This window comes from Branchiostoma lanceolatum, chromosome 13 (assembly GCF_035083965.1).
Source record: "Branchiostoma lanceolatum isolate klBraLanc5 chromosome 13, klBraLanc5.hap2, whole genome shotgun sequence".
Taxonomy (NCBI): domain Eukaryota; kingdom Metazoa; phylum Chordata; class Leptocardii; order Amphioxiformes; family Branchiostomatidae; genus Branchiostoma; species Branchiostoma lanceolatum.
In genome coordinates, this window is record NC_089734.1 from 885,504 (window position 1) to 912,545 (window position 27,042).

Consider the following 27,042-nt stretch of genomic DNA (forward strand, 5'->3'; position numbering starts at 1 on the left):
TTTGGTAGTTAGGAATAGACAGTTAAATTTTGGGCCACCAAGCATCTTCCTTAGGAACTGCAGGCATACTCTGCCTTCCTGACTCCAGCCTGGTACCAGCAGGGATGGAATGACACCTATTCAACCCTTTCTTCAAGTTGTTAATGTACCAGCCCTAGATATTCCTCAGCTCCCCTAGCTATCAAATGTACCAGCCCTAGATATTCCACAGCTCCCCTAGCTATCAAATGTACCAGCCCTAGATGATCCACAACTCCCCTAGCTATAAAATGTACCAGCCCTAGATATTCCACAGCTCCCCTAGCTATCAAATGTACCAGCCCTAGAAATCAACAAATCCCCTAGCTATCAAATGTACCAGCCCTAGATGATCCACAACTCCCCCAGCTATCAAATGTACCAGCCCTAGATGTTCCACAAATCCCCTAGCTATCAAATGTACCAGCCCTAGATGTTCCACAAATCCCCTAGCTATCAAATGTACCAGCCCTAGATGATCCACAAATCCCCTGGCTATCAAATGTACCAGCCCTGAAGGAGTGATCACTGTTTTTGTTTACACCATTATTCGATGACTGGTACCTACCAGGAGTCAACTTAAATAGATAATTGATACTTGAATTAGTTGATACTTGAATTAGTTGATACTTGAATTGGTTGATACTTGAATTAGTATCAATTACTAATTAATATGTAAATCAATATTCTGTCTACCACCTGCTTTTTGCCTGCCACTGCTTCACCATGATATCATAGCCCCCACCAGGTTGTTGAATGAACCCTCCCCAGTATTTGAGCATCACCAGAGCCCCAACCAGGTTGTTAAATGAACCCTCCCCAATAATCAGAGTCCTCACCAGGTTGTTAAATGAACCCTCCCCAGCTGCAGTATTTGAACATAACCAGAGCCCAGATGGAAACAATCACCTCACCCAGGTCTGCTACAAAACCTCCTGAAGGGTCCGCATGGAGGTTTCCCCTGAACCCTAATCAATAAATCAACCAAGCGTTTCAATTCCAGGTAATTTTCTGCCAAACGCAAAGTAATTAATGGTAAATGGCAATCCAGGTTAGCTCCTTCATCTAGAATTACCGATGACTCAGGTCTTTTTTAAAGTGTGGTCCGTACACCCCCATATGGACCCTCCTACAACAGAGGGCATGTCTCAATCCTCAAATGCTGCTAAAAACTACAAGCTGGCTGGAAACAAATTTTGGGCCGTGAAAGTTGCATGGGCAGCTTTTCTTCTCACACCTGGAGATCAAGATTTCTCCTCTTCTTTTTCCTTCGTTACTGAGGCTTCACATGGCTTTGCATATTCACCTTTGTTGGTTTGTTGACTCTGAGTTGAGTTTATTAGGATCCACAATTAGCTTAACAAATACTCTTCCTGTGGTTCATTCAAAAACATGACTGGACAAAACTACATGACACACATGAACACCACAGATACAGAATATACATGTACACAAATGATAAATTTTATAAAAAAAGATAAGGCTACTTGAGGTCTATATGCAATGTTGACAATATCTAATTACTTTAAGGTTTGAAACCAGTTAGCTCTTCTGTTTCAATCAATATGTCAATAAATCAACCAATTAACCAATCAATCAATCAGTCATCAATCAATCAATCAATCAATCAACTAGTCAATATGAAATCAATATGGCGGAAACCGGAAACACTAATCTTTGCAAAAGGGACCACAAAAGAACCAGACAAATCCCACAAGGAGAAATATTCCCCTGATGCTGCTCTGTATTCCATAGATAACAGAGGAGGCCTTGAACTGTGGCTCGTGTGTATATCTTATTCCTCTGAAGTCTTATTCTTTCAAGGAGTAAGCCCCAGCATAAGATGCAATTTGAAATTCATGACATGTATGTAGGAACTAGTATGCAAATCTACTTCAGTTTATCTGTTTGATATCATATCTAACTGGACCACAGCATGTCCAGGAGAAAAGATACAAAAACATGAAGTTCTGCTGCAGTGCCATGGCCACCCACCAGGGGGCCTAAATTTGACCTTGTCCATAGTCTTGACACCTGCCCAAATACCAAATATTATCATAATCCATTCAGAGGTTCTTAAGTTATTGCTCTTGAAACACACACACACACACACACACACACACACACACGTATATGCACACACACACACACACACACACTGTGTGCGCACACGCATGTACATGTACATACAAATGCACATATAAGCACACACACACACTCGTGCACACGAATGCACGCACACATGCACACACGCCTGTGCACGCACACACATGCACACACACGCCTGTGCACGCACACACACACACATGTACACACACGCACACAAACAGACATATAAACCCAATACCTCAACCCAATACCGCAGTAAGCAGCTGAAACATAACTTGATGTACAACAAGTAGCCTTTGATAGTGCTCACACAGTAAACAGCGATGAAGTTCAAAAACATCCAGATAAGACTAATTCCCACTAACTGACTAAGTTCCCGCTACAGTCTCTTTACACAGCCAGTTATCATACTGAGCACCTCAATGCACCGTAAATGTCATCTCACCCTCGAGCCACGATGGTAGACTTTGATGTCAACCTGAGTATGATGATGATACACTTTTGACATTTACTACTGACGTAACAAGGAGGAACTATGACATACAGAACTGGAAATTGGTGTGTTACGCTGAAGGGCGGTTGTACCAGCTATTTCTTACATCCGGGCAATTTAACCTTAGACTGAGGAGGGCCTGCATGGGGGGGGTCCCTACAACGTTCTACGCTAAATTCGGAGGGCCGGCTACGTAATACGCTAAATTCAGAAAGCCTCCCTACGCTCTACACTAAATTCAGAAAGCTCCCCCTACGCTCTACGCTAAATTATGGAGTGGTCGGCAACGCTCTACGTAAAATTAAAACGGCCGATTATGCTCTACGTAAAAGGGGCATGCAGGCCCTCACTGAGGAGGAAGCATGACACTTTTTCATCAGCGAGTAGTGCAATGCGGCTTCGCAACAGCTTCTTAATAATATGTATTTTCTTTTAGCCAAGCTAACCACGATTCTTCTCGATAAGTTTGTTGGGTTTTCTTACATGCAGAAGTTTGATGCCTGAGGCTTATGGACGAAGCTCCCTCATACACGGGGCCACCGGCTTTACGTTACCATCCAACATGACGAATGTCCAAGCCACAACCTGGCCTGGAATCAAACCCCTGCCCACTGATCCACAGAATTTGATCCATATGGCGAGGCAACCAGATCACTTACCAATTGGCTATACAACAATATACAGTACATACATATAGATTGGTAACTGTTACATAAGTACTGTATCAGGATGGTCTAGGCATCCGTCTGAATTCTGACTTACTGATTTATTTTCAGCTTTCAACCACTGAAGAAGTGACATCAGCATAACCAGTCTGTGTGTCAGGCTGAGTAAAAGTTCTAAACGGGGACAAATCGGCTACGGCTGTCTTACTGAGGGGCGACTGCGGTGAGCAAGACGTCGGTTAGCGTGAGCATGTAAGATTAGTACGCTCTCCATGTTTTGGCCGGTGCAATGGCCTAGTTGGTAGAGTGCTTGCCTTGCACACGGTAGGTCGTGAGTTCGAAGTTCGAACCCCGGCCAGGTCATACCAAAGACTCTAAAAATGGTACATACTGCTTTCTCTGCTTAGCACTCAGCATTTGGGAAAGAGTATGGAAGTTAAACACACATCACTACCAGCGGACCAGCCCCCTGCTGTAGTGACTTGCACAAACGTGTGTGGCCCAAGGGCTATAGAAATGGAGATGGGCGCCGCCCCTATGCGTCTTTCCAAGACACCCGGGTCACTTTAACTTTAACGCTCTCCATATCTTCTCACTGACACGCCGAAACTCTACTTTGTGAATATTCACATCATCTGAACATTTGCTGACGGACAGAAATTATTCAGTTGCTGAACCAAAGGACCCAAAGTGAAGTCAGTATGCAAGGGGACAGTTAGAACTTAAGATAACATCTTTCCTTAAAGGTTAATGTTCTTGAAGTAGGTCGTCTTAAGTATAACGTATATTGGAACGGACTGATCCTTATCTGGGCAATTTCTTTTTCTTTTGAAGGTCGTAAGACGTTAACTTCTTTAATGGGTCAACAATGATCCTCAAGTCTTTTTAGGTGAGGCCATTGATGCCGTTGATTTGATCATTAGGGATGACATCCTCTGGGAACCCCAAAATTGATGCGAGCGTGCAAATAAAAAAAAATTAAAGAGAAAAAAGTTACCTTCATTATGAAATCTACGTGGTCAGGAAGGTTGAACAAATGACTATACACACAGAGAAAGGTACACCGAAAAATAGTTTCTTCATTTTTGGTCATTCACATCGTCTTCATTGTAGACATTAGTATCTGTTTTCCAAAATACCGTTTTTGTTGTTTTGTTTTTGCACCCACTACTTCATGTCAGCACCAGACCACGGGCCGCACTATTGCCATGCACGGTGGCGGTGCACCTGGGTGGGATGACCCTGAATGAGGACTTTGCCCAGTAAAGCATAGAAGTAGATGTTCCCTCCCCCCATCTGCTTGGAGCCCAGGTGTGTGATGTGTCTCACCTGCTTGGTGGGGGTCGCAGGTTTCTTGGGGGGAAACTTGCTACCTGTGGACGACTGCTTTTCTATAGAGCCTCTCTGGAAAATAACAAGAAAAGAAAATCATGATCAGCTTAGAGGTTAAGAGCTGTGTACCGATACAGTACCGGGTACAATCAATTAGGTACAGGTCCAAAATACCTGACCCTGCTGTATCCGTACTGGACCTGACTCAGGGGATGGCCACTTTGACAGATAAAATTACTATGAAATTACCGTGGCAGTGCTCTAAAGCCACTCTAAAGCACAGAAAACACATTTGCATGGCTGGAGTCAAATTTTCATCTGTGATTTCATAAAAGTAATACCTAGCACAATCAAATATTATGTTTTTACCAGTTCAAACATGCTTTTGTCCTTATTGAAAATCTAGCATTTTCCGAACAAGTAGTTCAGGTACAGGTTCAGGTCTGGACCTGTACCTTAACCCGTGTACCTGTACCTGTACCTAAAATTTGTTTAGGTACACAGCTCTACTTAGAGGTTCATTGTACATTGTACCAGTCAAAACAGGCCTGAGGCATTTGGTAGTTTTCTTTACCAAAAATCATAAAAAGCCATTTATAACTTCTTGAATTAACCTCCATTAACATTAATCCGCTGGGTTTCATAAATCTACCAAAAACAGTGGATTTGAGAGATCTCTAGTGCAGCACCCCTACGTAGGTATACATAGTTAAGATACACAGGAGTGTATTATACTGAGGTACGTTGGAGATCTGTTTGGACGTATCTTTTCACGGAAGCGGAATCATGTACCCTGGTGGAATTATAGATGTTAGTAGATGTCACGTATATCTATATAGTTTTGTAACAATTCAAAAGTCAAGCCAACACCAGTACTACAAGTCTACACCACTAACCTGCATACTAGTAATCCCTCCGGCATAACACCCATGTAGTGGGCCAGACACATAAATTCACATTATACTGAACAACTTGTCACAGCTAAGCCCAACAAATCCAACATTAAATTCATCCATGTCAGAATTAACCAATTGACCTGTTTATTTGGAGTCTATCAAAATTAAGGTTAGACGGATGTTCCAATAATTTCTGTCTGAGTGCTCCAAGTACTCAAGACATCTTACAAATCAAGTGGAGACTCTTGAAGGATATCAAATTTGTATAATCCAGTTTAAATATATGTACCTGACAATGCATTATGAAATCATTTCGTTGGATCTCATACGTTCCAAAGTGAAAATGATAAAGTCTTCGAGAATAACTTGACACTGGTCTGTGAGGAAAACTTGAGTCAATCTATATTCACTCCCAGAAAACTGTGCTTAGAGACTGTAGAGACTCAATTTTCTGTTGATTTTTTAGTTCAGAATTATTTTTCAGAATCTGCGAATCGAAGAGCCACATTAATTTCGCGTTGCCTAGAGCAGAGCCTGATTGGTGTTCCAGCAGTACAGATCAAATTACGGCCGCGGCCATGACATCACTCTGACGCGATTTGTTGTAATCCGAGACACTCGAACGTGCCAAACATCGAACCAGCGCGACCCAGAAACTACAATTACATCAGACGCTCACTGATTATACTAACTCATGGAGAAATGGGCTTCTCATGAAATAACGCACCTGCATACTTAATAATAATCAATATTAGGCCACACCAATTTAATTTCTTGGTTAACGGATTTTTATTTTCAAAAAAAAAAAAAATTTTAGAAAAAAAAAAATCATGTCAAAACAGAAGGCTGGGCCAGCCTTCTGTTTTCATGATTTCTTTTTTTGTAATTTTTTTTTTTTTGTAAAATAAAAATCTGTTAACCAAGAAATTAAATTGGTGTGGCCTAAACTCTGAAATAAGTGTGGTGACCTTTATTCTAACTGTCAATAGGACATGACATATACGTGTGTGTTTGTTGCCATACATTCATGCACATTTGTAGTCTGCAATTGAAGTCTGTACTTTTGATGTGTCAATACAGTTTCAGGTTTCATACAAAAGAGATACAAGCTGGTGGTTTTAAAAATGAATTGTGCTTTTCGTGGTTTCTCCGAATTTTTTGTTTTGGCGCAGCAAAAAATATAAATAACATTGAAAAAAGCATGTCCAGAACATGACAAAAACCTGCTGCAGTACCGAGTAAAGTTGCCAGGAGGTCCAAAATCTAATACTTTCAAGTTTCATAACAAACAATCCCTCCATAGCTTCTTGACTTTTGGCACTAAACTGCAAACGCTACCAAAAACATTCACAAATTTCTTGGCATAGGTTACAACTTACAAATTGGCAACCTTGTAAAAGAATACAGGGTTGGTATCATGAATCACATTTCTCAGGAAACTGAAATAAAGCATTACGTGCCCTGCACTGCCACTCCCAGCCATGGCGACATTTTCATGGGTCGTTGGGAGTCCAAGGTCACCCTTATCCTGACCTGGGGTCGTAACCTCTGACCTCCCCAGTTGGAACCTAAACGTCGTATTACATCATAGTCATAACAACAACGAGTGGGTCACAAATGCAACATACGATGTACGGTAGTTTGCCTGTAACTTTTACAGTCGTCTTTGGTTTAAGTTCTGGTTTGAAAAATTCCTTTAAGTTTTTTTTTTTTACGTCATGTAAAGTTCGTGGCCTGTTCACCAGTTTGCAAAGACTGGATTTAAGTCTTTACCACTGAAGATTCCCTTTACCTCGGCAGACTTGTCAGCATGTGTCTTGAGTTTCAGTTCCAATTGGAAACACTCCTTCCTCTTTTTCTTCATTCTTTAAGTTTAAGCTTCTGAGGTTTTGACAAAACTATAATTTGGTCGCCAACAGTTTGGATATATAGTGTCTTAGACTTTGAGATCCCCACAAAAAATCAAACAAAAATGTAAAAAAACAACAACGCTGTAACACATTTCTTGAGGTTGAGGTTTGGCAAGTCTGAGTTGGCTCTAGCTGCATCTTGCTCTTCAGTTTACCTAAGACGGGATTAGCAAGTCCACAGACATCTTAAGCCCAGACTTGAGACTTCAGAAAGCCGGCAGACGTGCCAGCATGTGTCTTCAGTTTATTTTATTTATTTATTTCAGTTTTCAGTTACTGTCTTCAGTTTTAGTTCCAATCAGAGACACTCCTTCAGGTGACAACTTGTAATTTATGTTTTACTTTATTGTAATTTATGTTTATTGTAACCACAAAAAAGCAAACATACATAAACAAATCACCCTGAATTTCAGATGGCTCGCTTACATTTTGAAACGATAGATGTCACAAACAGTTATATACAAGTTGTACAAAGCTATTGGGGCAATTGCGCAAAGGAAACCATTGCTATATCTTCTGAGGTTGATTTGACATATATGTATTCCTTTCGACAACGTCTTGTGTAAATTCCAGTGTTCTTTAAGTCATATCGACTCACTGCCATGTGGTTTGGCAAGTCTGAGGCGACTCTTACAGTGGATTGATGACCAGTTTACCTAAGACTGGATTAGCACTGTCTTAAAATTCCCCACAAGACATCGAGCCAAGACGCGAGACCTGGTCGCGTCCTTGTGAAGAATTCTTGGGGCTGGAAATACTGGCTGGATGTTGGATATAGGAGGTTCTTTGTACACAAGCAGGTAATCTCACCTGCTGACGTTTCGGTATCTATCAGACACCTTCTTCAGAGCTTCTGACTGGAGTGCTGTTTCTCACCGCTATAAGTAGCCGATGTAGGTGGCGCTTTTGCGGTGAGAACACTGTCCCAAATGCGGCTGAGTTTGTATACCCCCTCGTCTCGGTTCATCACCGGTGTTGTCTTCCTTATCCAGACCGCCCGCCTCCTTAATCCACCGGGTGCGTCTACATCGGCTACTTATAGCGGTGAGAAACAGCACTCCAGTCAGAAGCTCTGAAGAAGGTGTCTGACAGACACCGAAACGTTAGCAGGTGAGATTACCTGGTTGTGTACAAAGAACCTCCTATATCCTATATTCTACCAACCTGATGAAATTATTTTCGGCTGGCTGGATGTTGTTATGCACTAGAATTGGAGCTGAATGTGCACCAAATTTTTGACTGTTGGTGTACTTGTGGACCTAGATATTTTTGTAGAGTTAAATATTACGCAAAGTACATAATCATATTGTACATTAATATACATATAAATTGAAAACATATATTATCCACGGGTATATGTGTATAGCAAGTTCTTGACATTCAAGTTTTGAAAATAATAAAACCTTTGTTCTATCATCTTAAAGTTACCTAACAGATAGAATTTGGGTTCATCGCAAGTTTTTAAAGCTCATAACTGTGTTCTTGGCAGGTCTTGCCAACATTCTATATCCCTAGCCTTAAGAATGTATCATGTGGGGACACGGTAGATATTTAGAGATTGGAGGTCTGGCATCCAGGCTGCTTTATTCCATGTAGTGCGCCCAAAACTTTTTCTGACACAGGTTAGTTACAAATGTACGATGTGTGTCATGTACTACCAAACATGAGTTTCAAGCCCTGTTTCTTCGCTATCCCACGCATAAATTTGTGTATTACCAAAAACCATTTCGAGCCCTGTTCCTTCGCTATCCCACACATTATAAAACACGTGTACTACCAAACATGAGTTTCAAGCCGTTCCTTTGCTATCCCCCACACAAACATGTGTACTACCAAAAACAATTTCGAGCCCTGTTCCTTTGCTATCCCACACATTAACACACGTGCTACCAAAAACGATTTCGAGCCCTGTTTCTTGGCTACCCCGCACATAAACACGTGTCATGCAGGAATGCGAGAGTCCGTGTGCTACACCAGGACTTGGCTGGAGTCCCCTCCCGCCCACTGCTGAGGAAGTGACCTTACAGGGGCCACTACAAGGAGATCTTACTCACACAAACTCACACTGTACAACCTGGCTACAAGGAGATCTCACTCACACAAACTCACACTGTACAACCTGGCTACAAGGAGATCTCACTCACACAAACTCACACGGTACAACCTGGCTACAAGGAGTTCTCACTCACACAAACTCACACGGTACAACCTGGCTACAAGGAGATCTCACTCACACAAACTCACACGGTACAACCTGGCTACAAGGAGTTCTCACTCACACAAACTCACACGGTACAACCTGGCTACAAGGAGATCTTACTAACACAAACTCACACCGTACAACCTGGCTTCAAGGAGATCTCACTCACACAAACTCACACAGTACAACCTGGCTACAAGGAGATCTCACTCACACAAACTCACACGGTACAACCTGGCTACAAGGAGATCTCACTCACACAAACTCACACGGTACAACCTGGCTACAAGGAGTTCTCACTCACACAAACTCACACGGTACAACCTGGCTACAAGGAGATCTCACTCACACAAACTCACACGGTACAACCTGGCTACAAGGAGTTCTCACTCACACAAACTCACACGGTACAACCTGGCTACAAGGAGATCTCACTCACACAAACTCACACTGTACAACCTGGCTACAAGGAGATCTCACTCACACAAACTCACACAGTACAACCTGGCTTCTTACTACGCAAAAACACACAAACCTACCCATTTCTGTAAACCCAAACCTCCACACTTACTCTTAAGTAACTCATACAAGTCCTGGAGCGGAATACTTCAAGATTTCTCTCCATATGGCAGAAGACTTAAAACAGCCTCCTTAAAGCAAGTCCACCCACTTCAAACCAAGCTGGAGACTAAGTAACCAAATAAGATACTTAACAATGTCTTAAATACCACCAGGTCGTCCGGGGAGCGTCTGGGGACAGAATGAGGGAAGGAGGGAGAGAAGGGAGGGAGGAGAAGGGTTACCTCTTCCATGCCATTCATGTCCCTGCCAGCAGTCAGCCTGTAGTTTGTCTCTACCCTCTGGCACCCTGACCTCGCATTGTATTATAATCCACACAGCTGGGAAGGCCAGCTGAGCTAAGGAATGTGGTTCACCCCAAGACAACTCCCAATGTCTTAAAGGAACTGTGGGTAAGACGCCGTGGACAGGAAGGAAGAGGGACGGGTGATAAGATATCAGGAACCACAGCCTTGAGGATGGGGCTGTTGTTTGCGGTTGTGTAAATATAGGAAAGTGTTGAAAGAACAGGTTGGTAAAATTAGCAGCAGCCCCAGGCCTAAAGTAACATCCTATAGTTAAATACTGGGGAACAGGTGGGAGTTATGGCTGGCAAATTTAACATTCATAAAGACACTTGCCAAAGTCCTGTATTTTCTCCTTTTTTTTAAATTATTGAAGAGGGCAATGAAATATGATGACGCCATTTATATGATGACAAAAAATCATGTAGTAACCTTTAACCTTAGCTATCAATATTCTGACAACAAAAGTTGTTTCACACTTCCTTTACTGGAAAAACAGTGGAAACGCAAAACACTAAATTAGCTGATCCAGAAAACTTTACATGGGGCTGTAGTTTGCGGTTGTGTAAATATAGGAAAGTGTTGAAAGAACAGGTTGGTAAAATTAGCAGCAGCCCCAGGCCTAAAGCAACATCCTATAGTTACATACTGGGGGACAGGTGGGGGCAATATGGCAGAGGAAAGTTTGGTCCATAGATTTATGACACTTGCCAAAGTGCTGTATTTTCTCAAATTTTTGACAATTGAAGAATCATTAGAGTATGATGATGCCATCTATATGATACAACAAATCATCTGTAGTACTAGAAACCTTTTGCCCTTGCTATCAATGTTCAGACAACAATACCGTAAAATTCCTATTTACGTACGCACCCCTCCTAACGTACGCACCCCTGATTTGGGGACGATTGCGGGCCTGACTCAGTGAGTTGAAACGTTCAGGGGAAAAACCCTCCTAACGTACGCACCCCCTCTCCAGCATTTCGGTGGATAGTTAAAGAGGTTGACATGATCATCCTTCCGATGATGCATGTTTACCGACTTAAAGGGTTACTGAGAAAATGTTCAAGGGTAGAAAATATAAAACAATTTAAATATATGTATAATTTATTCTTTATTACTGATTGATTTTGTGGTAGCATTCCACACTCATTTGCATGAAGATGTACCGTACTCTCATGCTGATATGCGATTTTTCCGAGGAAGAACCCCTCCTAACGTACGCACCCCGACTTTGGCGTCAGCCTGGAGCACCTGCTTGCAACTTGAAAAGTTTAAAAAGTGCGTACGTAAATAGGGATTTTACGGTAGTTCTTTCACACTTCCTTTACTGGAAAAACAGTGGAAACCCAAAATATCAAATTAGCAGGTCCATAAAACCTTATAAGTTTGCTGTCTGTGGTTGTGTAAATATTGTGTTGATCGAACAGGTTGGTAAAATTAGCCGCCGCCCCAGGCCTAAAGTAACAGGCTATAGTTACATAGTGGGGCAACAGGTGGGGCCAATATGGCAGGGGGGAGTTTAGTCTGCAATAAAACATTCATAAAGACCAATCTTCAATGTTGATAGGCAAAACATTAGCTGTTTGGCATCCCATTCTCGATTGGTTACAGAGTTAGGCAGCAGGGAGAACGTTAAGTACATGAAACATATGAAGGTACCGCTGTCCACACTGATCGGAAATCCTGACATCTGATATCTCATCTTATCTGTTACATCCACAACACCTTGAAGGTCACAAGACGGCACAGTTTGAAGGTCGTGTGTGGGTGCCCTGGATCACCCTCATTACTGATCTAGGCCAAGCTATCATTTCCGTGGGTGGTTACAGATCTCATGGGACGGAACAAGTACATGTAATCCTATACGTGCCACCGGTCCAGCTGTAATGTGATATGAAGGAAGGTCCACTTTCAGCCCAGGTCCAACTGCAGGGCTCGAATTACAGTAAAACCTGTCTAAAGTGACCACTAAAGAGACTTAGAAGGACAGTAGACTTGATGCTTGTGTCAATACAGAATCTAAATTATGTGAACACTTTTTGGAGGTCCCTTGGATATTTTTTTCCCATTGACACAAGCATTAAGAATCCTGTCTATAGTGACCACCTGTCCGTAATAGACCAGATTGTATCAGTCCTGACTCCCGGTTGGTCTTCTTGCCCAGTTTTGACAAGGTCTGAAACACCTGTACAACTCCAGTTTCACCTAGAGGGTATTCCCATCCCTGCTGTACTGATATTTCACCTCCCACCATTCTGTAGCTGACCACAGATGAACCAGACTTGTCGGATGTGCTCCAATCCAGCCTAATCAGATCCCATAATCAACTAGAGTTCCACAAACACATTATCTTCGCCAAATAATCAAGGCTTATTATGGAAAGTGATTTATATTTACGTGCCTATCACCCCCTGCAAATATGATCATGCACCATACCATTTGGACGTTATGATTGGGCGAATGAGTCCAGTTAAGATAGGGTTAAAAATCATTTGGTGGTACAGGACTAGTATATGTGTAGAGTGTGCTGATATATATTATAACTGGTCATGAAAAAATATGAGTATGTTGATATTATATGGGCCACAAAGGTTCGATATGGCAGTCTTGAAAGTTGAAAGTGATGATGAAATAGTACAGTCAATACATATGAATAGAATAAATCTGGCACGTTTTTAGGTGTTTCTAGTCAGGCTTTCTATTTTGTCCCTATTTCGTTATGTCGCCAACCGTGTTGAACAAAAATGCTTAAACTGAACGCGTCAAAAACCAGCAGGACCCACACCTCTGCTTGGAGAATAGTTTATTTATTTGACCTACATGTACGTTTATGCAAGGCTATCTGTTTACATGACCTGACACTGTCCCATGTCCCATTGAAAGGCAGTGGGTTAACAAACTTTCCTGACTAATTATGCAAATTAGCTCCTTATTTGCATAATTAGTCATTGATTATGTAAAGCACCATCCGAGCTCTCTACGTACCAAACATCACGACGATCTGTCGACCCATTCTCAAGTTATTCATGTCCAAATGTCAAAACAAAAACACCCACTGCGGTTCTTAACAAGCCGCTAGGGGGCCAAAATGTACAGAACTTACTTTCTGTGGCATGAACTATCTACCACACAAAAATCATGACCATAGCACTTTCAGAAAATATGCCCCTAAATTTTGAAGCTCTGCTGCAGTACCTTTGGTACCCGCTAGAAGGCCCATTATCGAACTTGACCTTCCTTTCGGTAAATCCTACCCATCCACTAAATATCATAAGGATCCATCAACAGCTTCTCGAGTTATGCTGGCGACATACAAATACACATCCACACAAAGCCCGCTGCAGTACCGACGGAAAATACCAGGGGAACCATTTTTGAACTTGACCTCCGTTTCTACAACATCTACACACCTGCAAAAAATCATGAAGATCCATCAACGTTTCCGTCACTTTTTTTGTCTACATACAAACACAAAAAAATGCTAAGTCCGCTGCAGTACTATTGAAAAACGCAAGGTAAACCATTTTCGAACTTGACCTTCCTTTACACAACCACTACACACCTACCAAAAATCATAAAGATTCATTGAAGCTTTCTTGAGTTATGCTCCTGACATACATTCAGACCCTCCCAACAGATTTTTCAACCGAAAACATAATCTTCTCCGAGTACAAGTACTCGGCGAAGATAATGACCGGTAATGCGATCACTAGTCGCTGGAATAAAGCGATTACACTAGCAGAGGGTTCACGGATTGATCCTTCAGGTGTTCATTTAGGCAGGTGTAACAGGTGTGCGTGTGTCACTGACAGGTTGAGAGCAATCAGCAAACTTGAAGACATGAAAGGTAACACTAGTGTCATCCTAGTTAGTTCCAGGGCTCTCATAGTGGTGAAGGGAGACTTTGGGAGCCCTGGAACTAACTAGCTACATGTAGGATGACACTCAGGCTAAGGTTAAAGTTAAAGTTAAAGTGACCCGGGCGTCCTGAAAAGACGCATAGGGGTGGCGCCCATCTCCATTTCTATAGCCCTTGGGCCACACACATTTGTGCAAGTCACTACAGCAGGGGGCTGATCCGCTGGTAGTGATGTGTGTTTTTAACTACCATACTCTTTCCCAAATGCTGAGTGCTAAGCAGAGAAAGCAGTATGTACCATTTCTAAAGTCTTTGGTATGACCCGGCCGGGGTTCGAACTCACGACCTACCGTATGCAAGACGAACACACTACTAACCAGACCATTGCACCGGTCAGACAACAGTATTTGAAGGCTAAGGTAACACTAGCCTGAACTCAATCAAGCTCCTGTAACAGCTTGCTGCCCTGAAATCCCCGGACAGCTGGAGTTTGCGTTATACAGACTAAGGTAACACAACATAATCTGTTACTTCCAATTTGAAAGAAGAGCATTTTCCAAATTTCAATGGTACCGTATTTGAAGCCCTTCACTACATGTACATCCTGTCATCATAAGATATGCAGTAACTTTTGTGTCATTTTTAACCTTCTCCCTGCTGGCTAACCGCATAGCCAATACACTGCTGGTGCCAAACAGCTACCTTAGCAGGCTGGATGTTAAAGGAAACCCAAGCAATATCATTATTATAATTTCCATTTTTTTGGCCCTAATATTGCTTTGGTTGCCTTTAAAGAGCTGTAACTAAAGATTTGTCATGGCCTGTCACAGATGGTGAGATGACTCCAGAACCTCTGGATGGGTTATGATGATATTCGGTATGTGGGTAGGTGTCGGGAAGACAAAGGTCAAATTCAATTTTTGGCCCCCTGGTATGTGATCTTGGTACTGCAGCAGAACCTGTCACAGAACTACAAATTAGTACCAGTGATGGTGAGATGAGTTTGAAAATGTTGGCCACTATCCAGATAGAAGCTCCCACATTACACCTTCCGCTGACCTGAAATTGTTGTAATTGCGTTTTACGATGGTGCCACAGCCGTGTGCCTCGTAAAGATAGGATCGACTACTGTAAAAGGGAAATTGTTCACCAGGCTTTAATTTCATGGGAGGGAGAAAATGGAGTGTTCGCAGCGGTTTTTAGTTTCGCGGTTGACATGCACAAGACTTTTTTCCCAGTGAAGGGGCTACCAGTCCTCCAAAACAGCGAACATTAAACCAGCGCGAAATTTCAAGGTCTGTAAAAAATACTGGATACAAATACTTACAGTCAGTACTCCTTCAGCTGACCTAAAATTGTTGTAAATGTATTTTACGATACGACAGCCGTGTGTCCTCGTAAAGATAGGATCGACTACTGTAAAAGGGAAATTGTTCGCCGGGCTTAAATTTCATGGCAGGGAGAAAATGGAGCATTCGCGGTGGGTTTTAATCTGCGGGTTGACTTGCAGAAGACAAAAAAAGAATTTTCATGGTAATTTCAAGTTCTCAGTGAAGAGTTTATCCCCAAAACCGTGAACGTTAAAAAAACAGTACAACAATTTGAAGGTTCATAATCAAATACTGGATACCACTACTTACGGTACTCCTTCAGCTGACCTAGAATTGTTGTAACTGCGTTTTATGACGGAACGACGGCTGTGAGTTCTCATAAAGATGGGGAGGAACTAATCTGCACTTATTACTGGAGCAGACAGGTTTGGTGCTGGCGTTATCGTGATAGACATGATTCACAATCACATCACTGTCTGGACGTTCGTACACAAAAACTCTGGCATCCTCTCCCAGTTTTTATGTGAAAATGTTCTCCAACTTTTGTATGACAGATGGAAAATACAGGCCACACCAATTTCATTTCTTGTTTCTCAGACTTATAGAAATATTGCTAAGTTGAAATATTACTTAGCTGAGTCTTAAGGCTGTGATAAGACTTGGTGCACACCGTTTCAAAGAGCCAGGCTTGAGATGTGTTTTAGGGAATAGGTGTACAAGTACTCCTAAACCTACATGTACAAAATGTAATAATACACCTGTGGGAACAGTATACCTGTACACCTGTGGAACTCACCTGTCCAAAGCCCTCTCTGACCCAATAGTACACCTGTGTTACATTACCAGTGCACCTGTGGACTAGTACACCTGTGGAACACACCTGTGTTACAGTTCATGTACACCTGTGGACTAGTACACCTGTGGAACTCACCTGTCCCTAGCCTGACTCATTAGTACACCTGTAGAACAGCACACCTGTGGTACTGTACATGTACATTGTACACCTGTGAACTCACCTGTGTTACAGTACACGTACACCTGTGGACTAGTACACCTGTGGAACTCACCTGTCCCCAGCCCCCTTTCTTCTCCTCCTTTTCCTCGGCTCCTCTGCGCGGTCCAGTCTCCAGGGGTGTGTCCTCCGGGTTGCCGGGGTAACCCTCGCCGTTCGGCTGGTCCTTCCCGCGCGGCGAGAGCTCGTGTAGCGGCGACTCCCCGCCTTTGATGCCGTTCACTTTAGGCAGGTCGGATTTAGACTTCTCGGCCTCAGGATCATCACCCTTCAAGTTCAACAACACACAAGCTATCAGAGATGGCAGACTTCACCCCCTTACCCATACTGGGCAGTCAGAGATGGCAGACTTCACCCCCTTACCCATACTGCACAGTCAGAGATGGCAGACTTCACCCCCTTACCCATACTGGGCAGTCAGAGATGGCAGACTTCACCCCCTTACCCATACTGGGCAGTCAGAGATGGCAGACTTCACCCCCTTACCCATACTGGGCAGTCAGAGATGGCAGACTTCACCCCCTTACCCATACTGGGCAGTCAGAGATGGCAGACTTCACCCCCTTACCCGTACTGGGCAGTCAGAGATGGCAGACTTCACCCCCTTACCCATACTGGGCAGTCAGAGATGGCAGACTTCACCCCCTTACCCATACTGGGCAGTCAGAGATGGCAGACTTCACCCCCTTACCCATACTGGGCAGTCAGAGATGGCACACTTCACCCCCTTACCCATACTGGGCAGTCAGAGATGGCACACTTCACCCCCTTACCCATACTGGGGCAGTCAGAGATGGCAGACTTCACCCCCTTACCCATACTGGGCAGTCAGAGATGGCAGACTTCACCCCCTTACCCATACTGGGGCAGTCAGAGATGGCAGACTTCACCCCCTTACCCATACTGGGGCAGTCAGAGACGGCAGACTTCACCCCCTTACCCATACTGGGCAGTCAGAGATGGCAGACTTCACCCCCTTACCTATACTGTGCAGTCAGAGACGGCAGACTTCACCCCCTTACCCATACTGGGGCAGTCAGAGATGGCAGACTTCACCCCCTTACCCATACTGGGCAGTCAGAGATGGCAGACTTCACCCCCTTACCTATACTGTGCAGTCAGAGATGGCAGACTTCACCCCCTTACCCACACTGGCAGACTTCACTGGCAAATCAAATATATCTGTCCGGATATGCAACCTGTACTCCTCACTTCAACCTTAGTGTGTTATGCCTTGATGCAATATACATGTAAATAAACACGAGAAGAAATCCTCCATTCCCGTTGTTTTCCAGCCTAAAAAAATATGTCCACACATCCTTCAACCACTCATCTCTGATCTACCAACATTCAGGGCACGAAACACTCGTTATCGAACACCCAAATATCGAAGCCGTAGATCCAGAAACCTGTAATTTGACACTTGGCAAAATTACAGCAGATGAAAATAGCAACCCGCAGCCTTCAACTTACAGGCAAGAACTCACATTGATCAACAAATTTAACCGAAGGCCTTTAACAGCCCAGGGCTTGAAATTCATTTTTGGATCAACTTGCACAGGTGCAGACGGAAAAAAAATTGCACCAAAAAGAAATTACATGCTCAACTTACTTTTTGCATATCAAGTACAGTATGATGCCCCTATTCTCCAATGCAAGAAGGCAGCTTTTGAACTGTTCGGTTCAAGGCCACTAAATGTGTCCCAAGCTCATAAAAATGTATTAAATACAAGTTCAAAACATTTATATTAAGGGATACAAAATGTTGCTTGCTTAAAAAGGAAACCCAATTCAGCTTTTTTTTCTATTTTCATATTTTGGGCCCTAATGTCGCTTTGGTTGCCTTTAAGTTTAATGTGTAATTTGTCTGAGGGCCTCATTTGGAGTGAAAATTTATGTGAGTAAAAGGGAATAAGTTTCTACTGGTGGCAACTCGCACCGGTGAAGGTTTTCTTGAAATTTATGTGCACAGCTCCAATTTTACAGCACAAACTTGCACATTATCGAGCCTGCGCCTGCCTTATGACATAAACATCGCAGATCGTCTGGAAAAAATATTCCACTGCGAAGGAATAAAAGTCCCTTCCAATCAGCGGGACAATCAGACACTCCTAACTCTCGCCTCCACCGATCTCTACTATAATCCAGCCTCCTAGAAAACAATTTCATCAAATTTTGGCAACCAGTAATTTTGTGATGACGAGTTTCATGTCCTGAATGTTCAAGGTGATTTTACGGAATCGGAAATCATAAAAAAAGCCTCAAGCCTGGTTCTGAAAAGCTTTCCGACGTATGTACAACAATTTGGCAGATTAAGATTTTTACGAGCTGTAATTTCGTAGTAAATTACATTGATTTCATTTGGAGCTGTACAAATTCAATTTCTTGGTTGTCAGATATAAATTGGTGCAGCCCCGAATGTTCCATTTCTATTTTGGTGTCCTGTAATTTTTGCACAATTCCAATAAAATTCTTTACACCAAGTAATTTTACAATTAACTATTTTTTCCCAAAACATTTTTCCAAATTTCTTTAGTAGAAGTTGGCTTTAAATCTGGCCCCTGAACAAAAAGGATTCAAAAATTCAAAAAAGAAATGCAATTTTGCAATTACCAATTTCTAACCCTGAACATTAGGAGGGCTTAAGAAATGATCCTCTAAAAAAATGGCCCATAGAAATTCCATCCAATGTAAAAAAATCAACATTATTCAATTTTGAAATGAATTAACTTATTATTAAGCCCTTCAGTTTCGTGCCCTGAATGCTTAACTTGATATCATTCATACAAGCACACAGAACTCATAAATGCAGGTCAACCATGGAAACTGTTTTTTATAAGGGACAATTTAACAAAATTTTGCAAGATTCCAAAATATTTCTTGCGCTGAACATTTGGTTTTATCCTTAAGAAGACAGAACTTCCCAGCTGGCCCCAGAAAACGTTTCCTTTGTCGGACAGCGAACCCAGCGCGGCAGTATAATTCCACGGAGTGTCAGCTATGAAAAACGACTGCTTGGAATTTTATTGTATTGTATTTCCCCGGGAATGGGGCGAACTGCAACCCACACACAATAGCCAGGTGACCCCAGCCTGAGTTATGTTCACCCATCTGGTAACCGAACCCTCGGGGGGAAATCAACAGAAATTAGATGGCCAGCATCGGCCAGCAAACGCAGAATATGTCCTCCTCAACTTACCCAAAAGCATTGATTAATTTGCCAGCAAATGCAAAATTTTTCCTCTCTTTTATCAAAAGCATTCTACTTCTGGTAACCAAAACCAAAGGGGAAAATCAGGAGAAATTAGATGGCCAGCATTGGCCAGCAAATGCAGAATATTCCCTCCTCAGATTTTCCAAAAACATTCATTTGCCAGCAAATGCAAAAATTTGTCCCCCTTTTACCCAAAGCATTCATTATCCAGCAAACGCAGAAGCATTTATTTGCAACCCCATTTTTGGGCTTTTTTTCCAAAATATTATACAAATCCATCCACAACTTTTTGAGTTATGCTGTCCTCAAAGAAACACAAGCGCAACCATACCAAAGACGTAACCTTCTTGGCAATTATTAAGCTATATAAAACACAACTAATAATATAGCAGCAATATATAGTTTCTAATGGAGCAAAATTACAGCGAAAGACAAGCGTAAATTGTGGGCAGGCATAGAAGGCCTGGATTGAATTTGGCAGACATATGGGATCAACCATTGGGGTGCGAAGGGGGGTCAGGGTCTGTGTTGGGTTAGAGAGGATTAAACCATGGCATGGGGAGAGGGGGGCCAGGGTCTGTGTTGGGTTAGAGAGGATTATACCATTGAATGGGGAAAGGGGGGGTCAGGGTCTGTGTTGGGTTAGAGAGGATTACACAGAGTGCCTGTGTAGAAGAGGAAAGAGCAAAACTTGAAGGCAGACACCTGGTTTGGATACTGTAGGTAAGACTGGGGTCTGAAGAACTTTGTGGGTGGAACCATGTTGACCACGGAGTGGGGTTGCAGGTATAGTTACGACAGTAGAACAGACTTGAACACTGAGGGAAGAGGGGTGGACAGCATAGAACGGACAAGAAAAGTCCAAACTCAGCCTAATCGCAGAACTTATATAGTTATAAATTTGTTCAACAACCGTGCCCCCACGTAAAATTTTGAACATTCAACCCTCTGAAATGACATTTCCTGCGTTTTGAAAATACTTCGAACTGTCGATAACAGCCATGTCAAAATGATGCACTGATCATTATTTTCCGCTGAGTGTGTGTGTGGAGGTGGTGGTGTGGAGGTGTTGGATGGGCACTGATCATGTCCAAAGAAAATTAAGGCTTTGACTTGACTTGAAAGGCTCAAACAAACAAACAAAAATACAAACTCCAAGATACCTTATACTTCTAAGTTGAACAGTTCATAGACGGCCGAAACTTGCACCAGTTTCTGTCACCGAAGGATCAACGTGACTTTCGTCAGCGTGGAATGTCCAGGTGGACTTTCTCTAGTTTTCTTGTAAGTTTGTTTAACATGTAAACAACTTTCTTCTCAACTTTCCAACAGAAGACGTACAAAATGCTGACTCCATATATATATATATAGGGAAGGTTTTGAACATCCTGTAGATTAAAAGTTGTTGTTCCATTCTCTTCTAACACACAAATCAAGTTGCTGTATTCTCATGTGACTCCATAATTTTCTCATCAATATTATTGAAAAAAATATTTCATAAAGTAAAAACAAGAAGTTTACAACTTTTTTGGTAAAAATTTGAGCAAATATCCATTCTTTGAAATGGAGAGAAGTATCGCACATGGAATGTAAAGTTTCTGTGCGATGATGAAATAAGAATTTAGTACTCAATTTGGTACTAAGGCCAGGCATTACGTACAAATGTAGTCATTGAACACATTCCAGTCTTTACAACTGGGCTAATCTAACTTTCTACCAGCGAGAACATGAATTTGAAATTTGGATGGGCCAAAGACTTCAGACGGCTTCCGGTCTTGTTTTGTTTTCAATTGTTTCACATACTGATTGTTTTTTTATGATCTTAATTATTCTGTATCTTTTAATTTATCTATCAGCCTTGAATACATTTAATACACTTGTATGTAACGTAGGGCTTGAAATTCGTATTTGGGAATAGGTGCACTGGTATACCGAATAAGTCAATAACAGATTCTTCATTTTTGTTCTTTCACATCGTCTACTGTGACTTTGGAATTGACTTTGGCATTCTACGATATTAGTATTGTTTTTTTTTGGTGAAATCTACAGCTTTAACATTTGTTTATTTTGTAGCTGCTTTGTATGAAACATTTTATGGGAAACAGACGGAAATTGATGCATGTGCAGATGTCATACATATTACATAATCAAATCAACATGGTCTGATACAGCAGATCTGTAATACGATACATTCCTTTTTTCACTGTTGCCTAGAAACCATCGTCAGGAATGTTCCAATGACTATAATCACAGAGGGGGCCGCGCCATAGGGACAATAAAACCCCAAACCTGCCCCTCCCCGTAATTTTTGGACCAGCCCGGGAGATCCCTCGGGTCCTGATCCATTTTCCTGCATGACTCCAAACTGAATTATGATAACGTCTGGCCCCCTTTTATAACACAACGTTAGCGTGATCTTATAACTAAAGACGGAGCTGGGATTTTTAAGATCTGTACCTGATCCTTCGGGATGACATTTTAAGAACTCTGTTAACCCCGTAAAGAAGATTCACTGTGAAGCGGAAATAAAAAAATACACAGATGTTTATCAGACCGTCAGAACGTCCAAATCGTGAGTTAAAAGAGCGATCTCTTGAGCCAAACCCTTCACATCCTGTCTGTGTTGTCGTGTTAAGTGCCGGGATGAGTTATAACAAACCTCGGAAGCCGGAGTTGTGCACAGAACCCGGTCTACAGCTGACGGGGGGCCGCCGGTGGTGAAAGGGGTTTTTTGGAACAATGGCGGCAAAACAAAAACACTACAGAAGCACTACAAAAACCTGGGGAATAGGAGGGCTGGTACCTTTTTAACAGCGACAGTCTGCATGCCGGCATGTCTACTGTCTACGCTACCGTCCCTCTGCATACTACAGGCGGGGAGGGGAGAGTTCGGCGGTGATTTCTAGTCCCTTTAGCAGCCAGAGTGGTGAGCGGTGGTGTAGAGAGAGCGTCCAGACCTGTCAGTGGGATCCAGAGTCTTGTGAACTGCCGGCGGCCAAAACGTAAACAAAACACACGTGCTCAAGTCACGAACCTCTCGGCGACTCCACACGACAAACCCCGCCCGACAGCGCTACAGCGTCCCGTACAAGTCCGTGGTGTCCTTACGGTGAGGGGATGGAAGGGGACGGTGTATAGTCCGGTGGCGCCGCGGTATCCAAATGGCCCTCTTCTACTGGATGCGCTGAAATAAATAATTCATAGGCCTGATTTGGTATGCGACGAACAAATAACAAACAGGAGATCAACAATTCTTCACTGATTTCTGCTGCGAAGTGTTCAGTGAGGAATCGTTCTTTTACGCAAACTTTCTTTGCGGAGTGCACAAGAAACGCGGCGGCTTTGAAGTCCTCCCCGAACCGCTGATTATCACAAAGACGCGGTCAGAGTCATTTGTCAAAAAGTCGACGGCGTACAGTGAGGACCCCAGGCGGTTTGAATCAGTACAACAAGCAGTTCCTTTGAATGATCTGCCACAGCATGTCAAAAGTGTCATAAATGTGGCAGCCACTAACTGTACAATCAGTCGTTTGTTTGTGTGTTTGTTTATCGTAAATATTAGTATGAATATGCCTGAGGCTATTGGCAGGATGATCCTGTCAATAGGGCAAAGTTTACTACTGTTGACAGGATGAACAGGATGATCCTGTCAATAGTGCGAAGTTTTCCAATATTGACAGGATCTTCCTGCCAAAGGCCACTTCCTGTAAAAATTTAGCTTAAATTGTGCCAAGCCTTCTGTTTCCATAGCTTGTCTTCTAGCTAACTTTGAATCGTACGGTGCCCAACTTTTGTGCGAGTTTACTCCCCCATCCAAACAAACTTCCACCAAACAGTTCCTCAGAAAGTCTGTATAAATATGTCCAAAGGATTTAGAGTCAACTTGACAAGTGAAGCGAATTTTTTACGAAAGAAAAGTTCCTCGCCTCGCAGATCCACTTTTCTACCGCCGATATTCTCTACCGTTTCTCGTGAATGGTTCCAGAGCCAATGATACCCGGCCGAATTACGCCTTATATGGGTCGGAAAACCCTCCGGAAATCTCCGAATGTGCCCTGATAGAAAAATCCTACTTAGCACGGAAACATCCGAATGCCGGGACCGATCCGACATCCGACACAGTACGGAAATCTCCGAATGTGGAAAATCCGAAGCAGCTGCAAAATCATCAAATATATACCAAACAAGAGATGCAAACAAACTATTGGAAAACGATACCAATGTCGTACAATGCCAAAATCAATTTCAAAGACAAAGAAGAAATGAAAATGAAGAATCTACAATTCGCCATACCAAACCCTCATGATGTGTTTACTCATTTGATCAACCTTCCTGACCACGTAGATTTTATAATGAAGACAACTTTTTTTGCCGAACTTATTCACACGATCGCTTCAGTTTTGGGGTTCCCAGAGGATATGATCCATATAATCAAATCAACATGGCCTTACCAGAACAAACTGAACAGCCAAGTTACATGTGATCTTGGATTTCCTGGATGCGCCACCTCTTTTTTTCTGATCTGAGATAGAATGGAATATACCATTCAGGCAGAACTATAAAAAGATCATATCTTCGTATCAACCGTTAGACTATCCTTGTCTTTATTTCTATTTTCCTCACTCACCAACTCAGTTTGCTCGTTCCAAAAATCAAAGAAGTGAGTTTTGTGAAGCGCTTTTATTGTGTCATCCTGTCTGCTACACAATCTATAGGAAACGCTGTAGAAACAGATAATTCGTTTGAAACAGCCAAATCTTTCTAGAATTTTCTTCAATTTTATACGTCTAAAAAGTTATACATCAAGAAACCAGAAAACTGGTATACAATCTGACAATTGGCATTCAGTTTGAAAACTGCTATACAACCAGAAAACTGGCTTACAATCTGAAAACTGTCAAACAATCTGATACTGCTGTGCAATCAAAAAACTGGTATACAATCAGAAAACTGGTATACAATCTGAAAACTGGTATACAATCTGAAAACTGGTATTCAATCTGAAAACAATTATACAATTAGAAATCTGGTATACAGTCTGAAAACTGGTATACAATCAGAAAACTGCTATACAATCTAAAAAAAATGGTATGCAATCTAAAAACTGTTATTCAATCTAAAAACAATTATACAACCAGAAATCTGGTACAGTCTGAAAACTGGTATACAATCAGAAAACTACTATACAGTCTGAAGATTGGTATACAACCTAAAACTACTATACGGTCTGAAGATTGGTATACAACCTTAAAACTATTAAACAATCTAAATCAAAACTTGTATTGAATTAGAAAAAGCAGCTGATACACGCTAGTCATTCAAGACTTCAAATAGACAAGCATTAAGTTCCCATTCAAGTTTAGACAGCCACCAAAGTTATCCACCTAAACCAAACTACTATACAATCTAAAAACTGGTATACAATTAGAAAACTACTATACCATCTGAAAACTAAGGTACAATCAGAAAATCATTATCCAATCTAAAAATTGATATACATCAGAATACTACTAAACAATCTGAAAACTGGTATTAACTCAGAAAGACCACTTGATACACTCATTTAATACTTCAAAGAGACAATTTAAGATTTTCTCGCCCTGCAAATAGACAAACATTAAGTTTCCTTTCAAATTTAGACAGCTATCAAACTTATCCACCTGAACCAAACATGGCAGAAGTTCTGTCATTAGCGTCTTGAGTTAAACAGAAAGTTTGGGTGCAGGGTGGCACAGGCGGATCTACAGTCTTACGAAGAAAAGGCCTTTTTTCTGACAGGCTTTCTTCTGCCTTTCTGATTTCTGCCGTCCCGTAAATAAGAACTTAAACCTACGAAAACACCTGTAAATTCTTTCTACACGAAAACTGAGGCGTGACTACCACGAAGTACGGCTTTGGTGCCCCTTCACAATTTCTGATGATCAAACTCCTAAGATCATTTGAGAAATAAATGCCGATTCGGCCTAATGCTATAATTCCAGTTATGGCGTTGTACTTATCAGTTTTACTGCAGATGGTCGGAGAGCCGTTATACAGTGGTGGTGAGAGTTCCGCCTGTCATCTATAGACGTCCTGGAAAAATTAGCAGAGATGAGATTTGGAATAATTTTTTTTTACATAGCATTTGATACTGGTGATCTAAGGTGCTTATTCAGATGTATACTTAATCTGTGATATCTATAATAGATGGAAGGATTTCAGGAAATGGCACGGTTATAAGAAGTACCTGGAACAGCCTGGCATATGAAGGGAAACGACCAGTCGCATTGTACGTTGACCCACTTGTCTTTCTGGGATGGGGCTGCGGATTTAACAACGCAATCATATTTCCCATAAGGGTCGTTCGGTCGTCCCGGAAACCAGGAGTTGTACGTCCCAAGTGCAGAACCATCCGCCCACTCAAAGCTTCCCTCCTCGCGCTGATCGTGCAGGCCGAACCAGAAGGACCTGTCGCCCCTCACGGACTTGAACAAGGAAATCAGGAAGGCGTTGGTCTCAGCGTCTCGGGGCATGGCGAGGGTGCCGCCGTCTTCACCACAGGCCGCGGCCGCTCTGCTGAAGGTCTTATATGTGTTGAAGGTCTTGTAGCAGATTCCACGCCACAATGTGTAACCATCAGGACAAGATACTGGAGAAAAATGTTTGCATCAACAACAGGCCAAGAAGGAATAGACATTGGTAATATGAAAAAGCAACGCGGACAAATTATTATCATTATAATTACTTCACCAAAGACCAGATCTTCTCTTTTTGGTGTTTAGTCGGTACGTGTGGTATGTGTCGATGAAATTCTATGTTAGGATATAAACAGACATATGTATGTGTATGTAAGTATGCTGAAGGAACACATCAACGTATCAAAGACACATGTTACCTGTTTTCATGGTAATGATAATAATAATTTTCCAATATGACATCACAAATAGTACAATAATAACTGATAACTAACTTACGTGGCTTCTTATTCATCTCGTTAAGACGCTGCTCCAATGCGGCGGTTCGGTTTGGCTCCTTGTCCAGGTCGAGTTTCAAGGCGTCAACAGTAGTGGACAGTCGGCGCATGTCGCCTTGGTCCCGCTTCAAGGCGTCAACAGTGGCAAACAGTTGTCGCATGTCGTCTTGGTCACGCTTCAAGGC

General features: G+C 42.2%; 1 protein-coding gene across 7 annotated transcripts in view; it reads right to left on the reverse strand.

Moving 5' to 3' along the window:
• The window catches only part of LOC136446807 (RNA-binding motif, single-stranded-interacting protein 1-like), a 121,213-nt gene extending 97,966 nt beyond the window's left edge, over positions 1–23,247 (reverse strand). The window contains exons 1-3 of one of the 7 annotated variants that reach the window (XM_066445391.1): positions 22,709–23,241; positions 16,747–16,959; positions 4,615–4,689 (exon numbers count right to left, since the gene is read on the reverse strand). In XM_066445391.1, coding sequence (XP_066301488.1) covers positions 4,615–4,689; positions 16,747–16,959; positions 22,709–22,771 — 351 coding nt within the window. In that variant the 5' untranslated portion in view covers positions 22,772–23,241. Of the gene's footprint in view, positions 1–4,614; positions 4,690–10,426; positions 10,530–16,746; positions 16,960–22,708 lie in introns of those variants that run through there. The other 6 variants (XM_066445392.1, XM_066445389.1, XM_066445393.1 and 3 more) reach the window with 6 other exon arrangements.
• Positions 23,248–27,042: the final 3,795 nt, after the last annotated feature.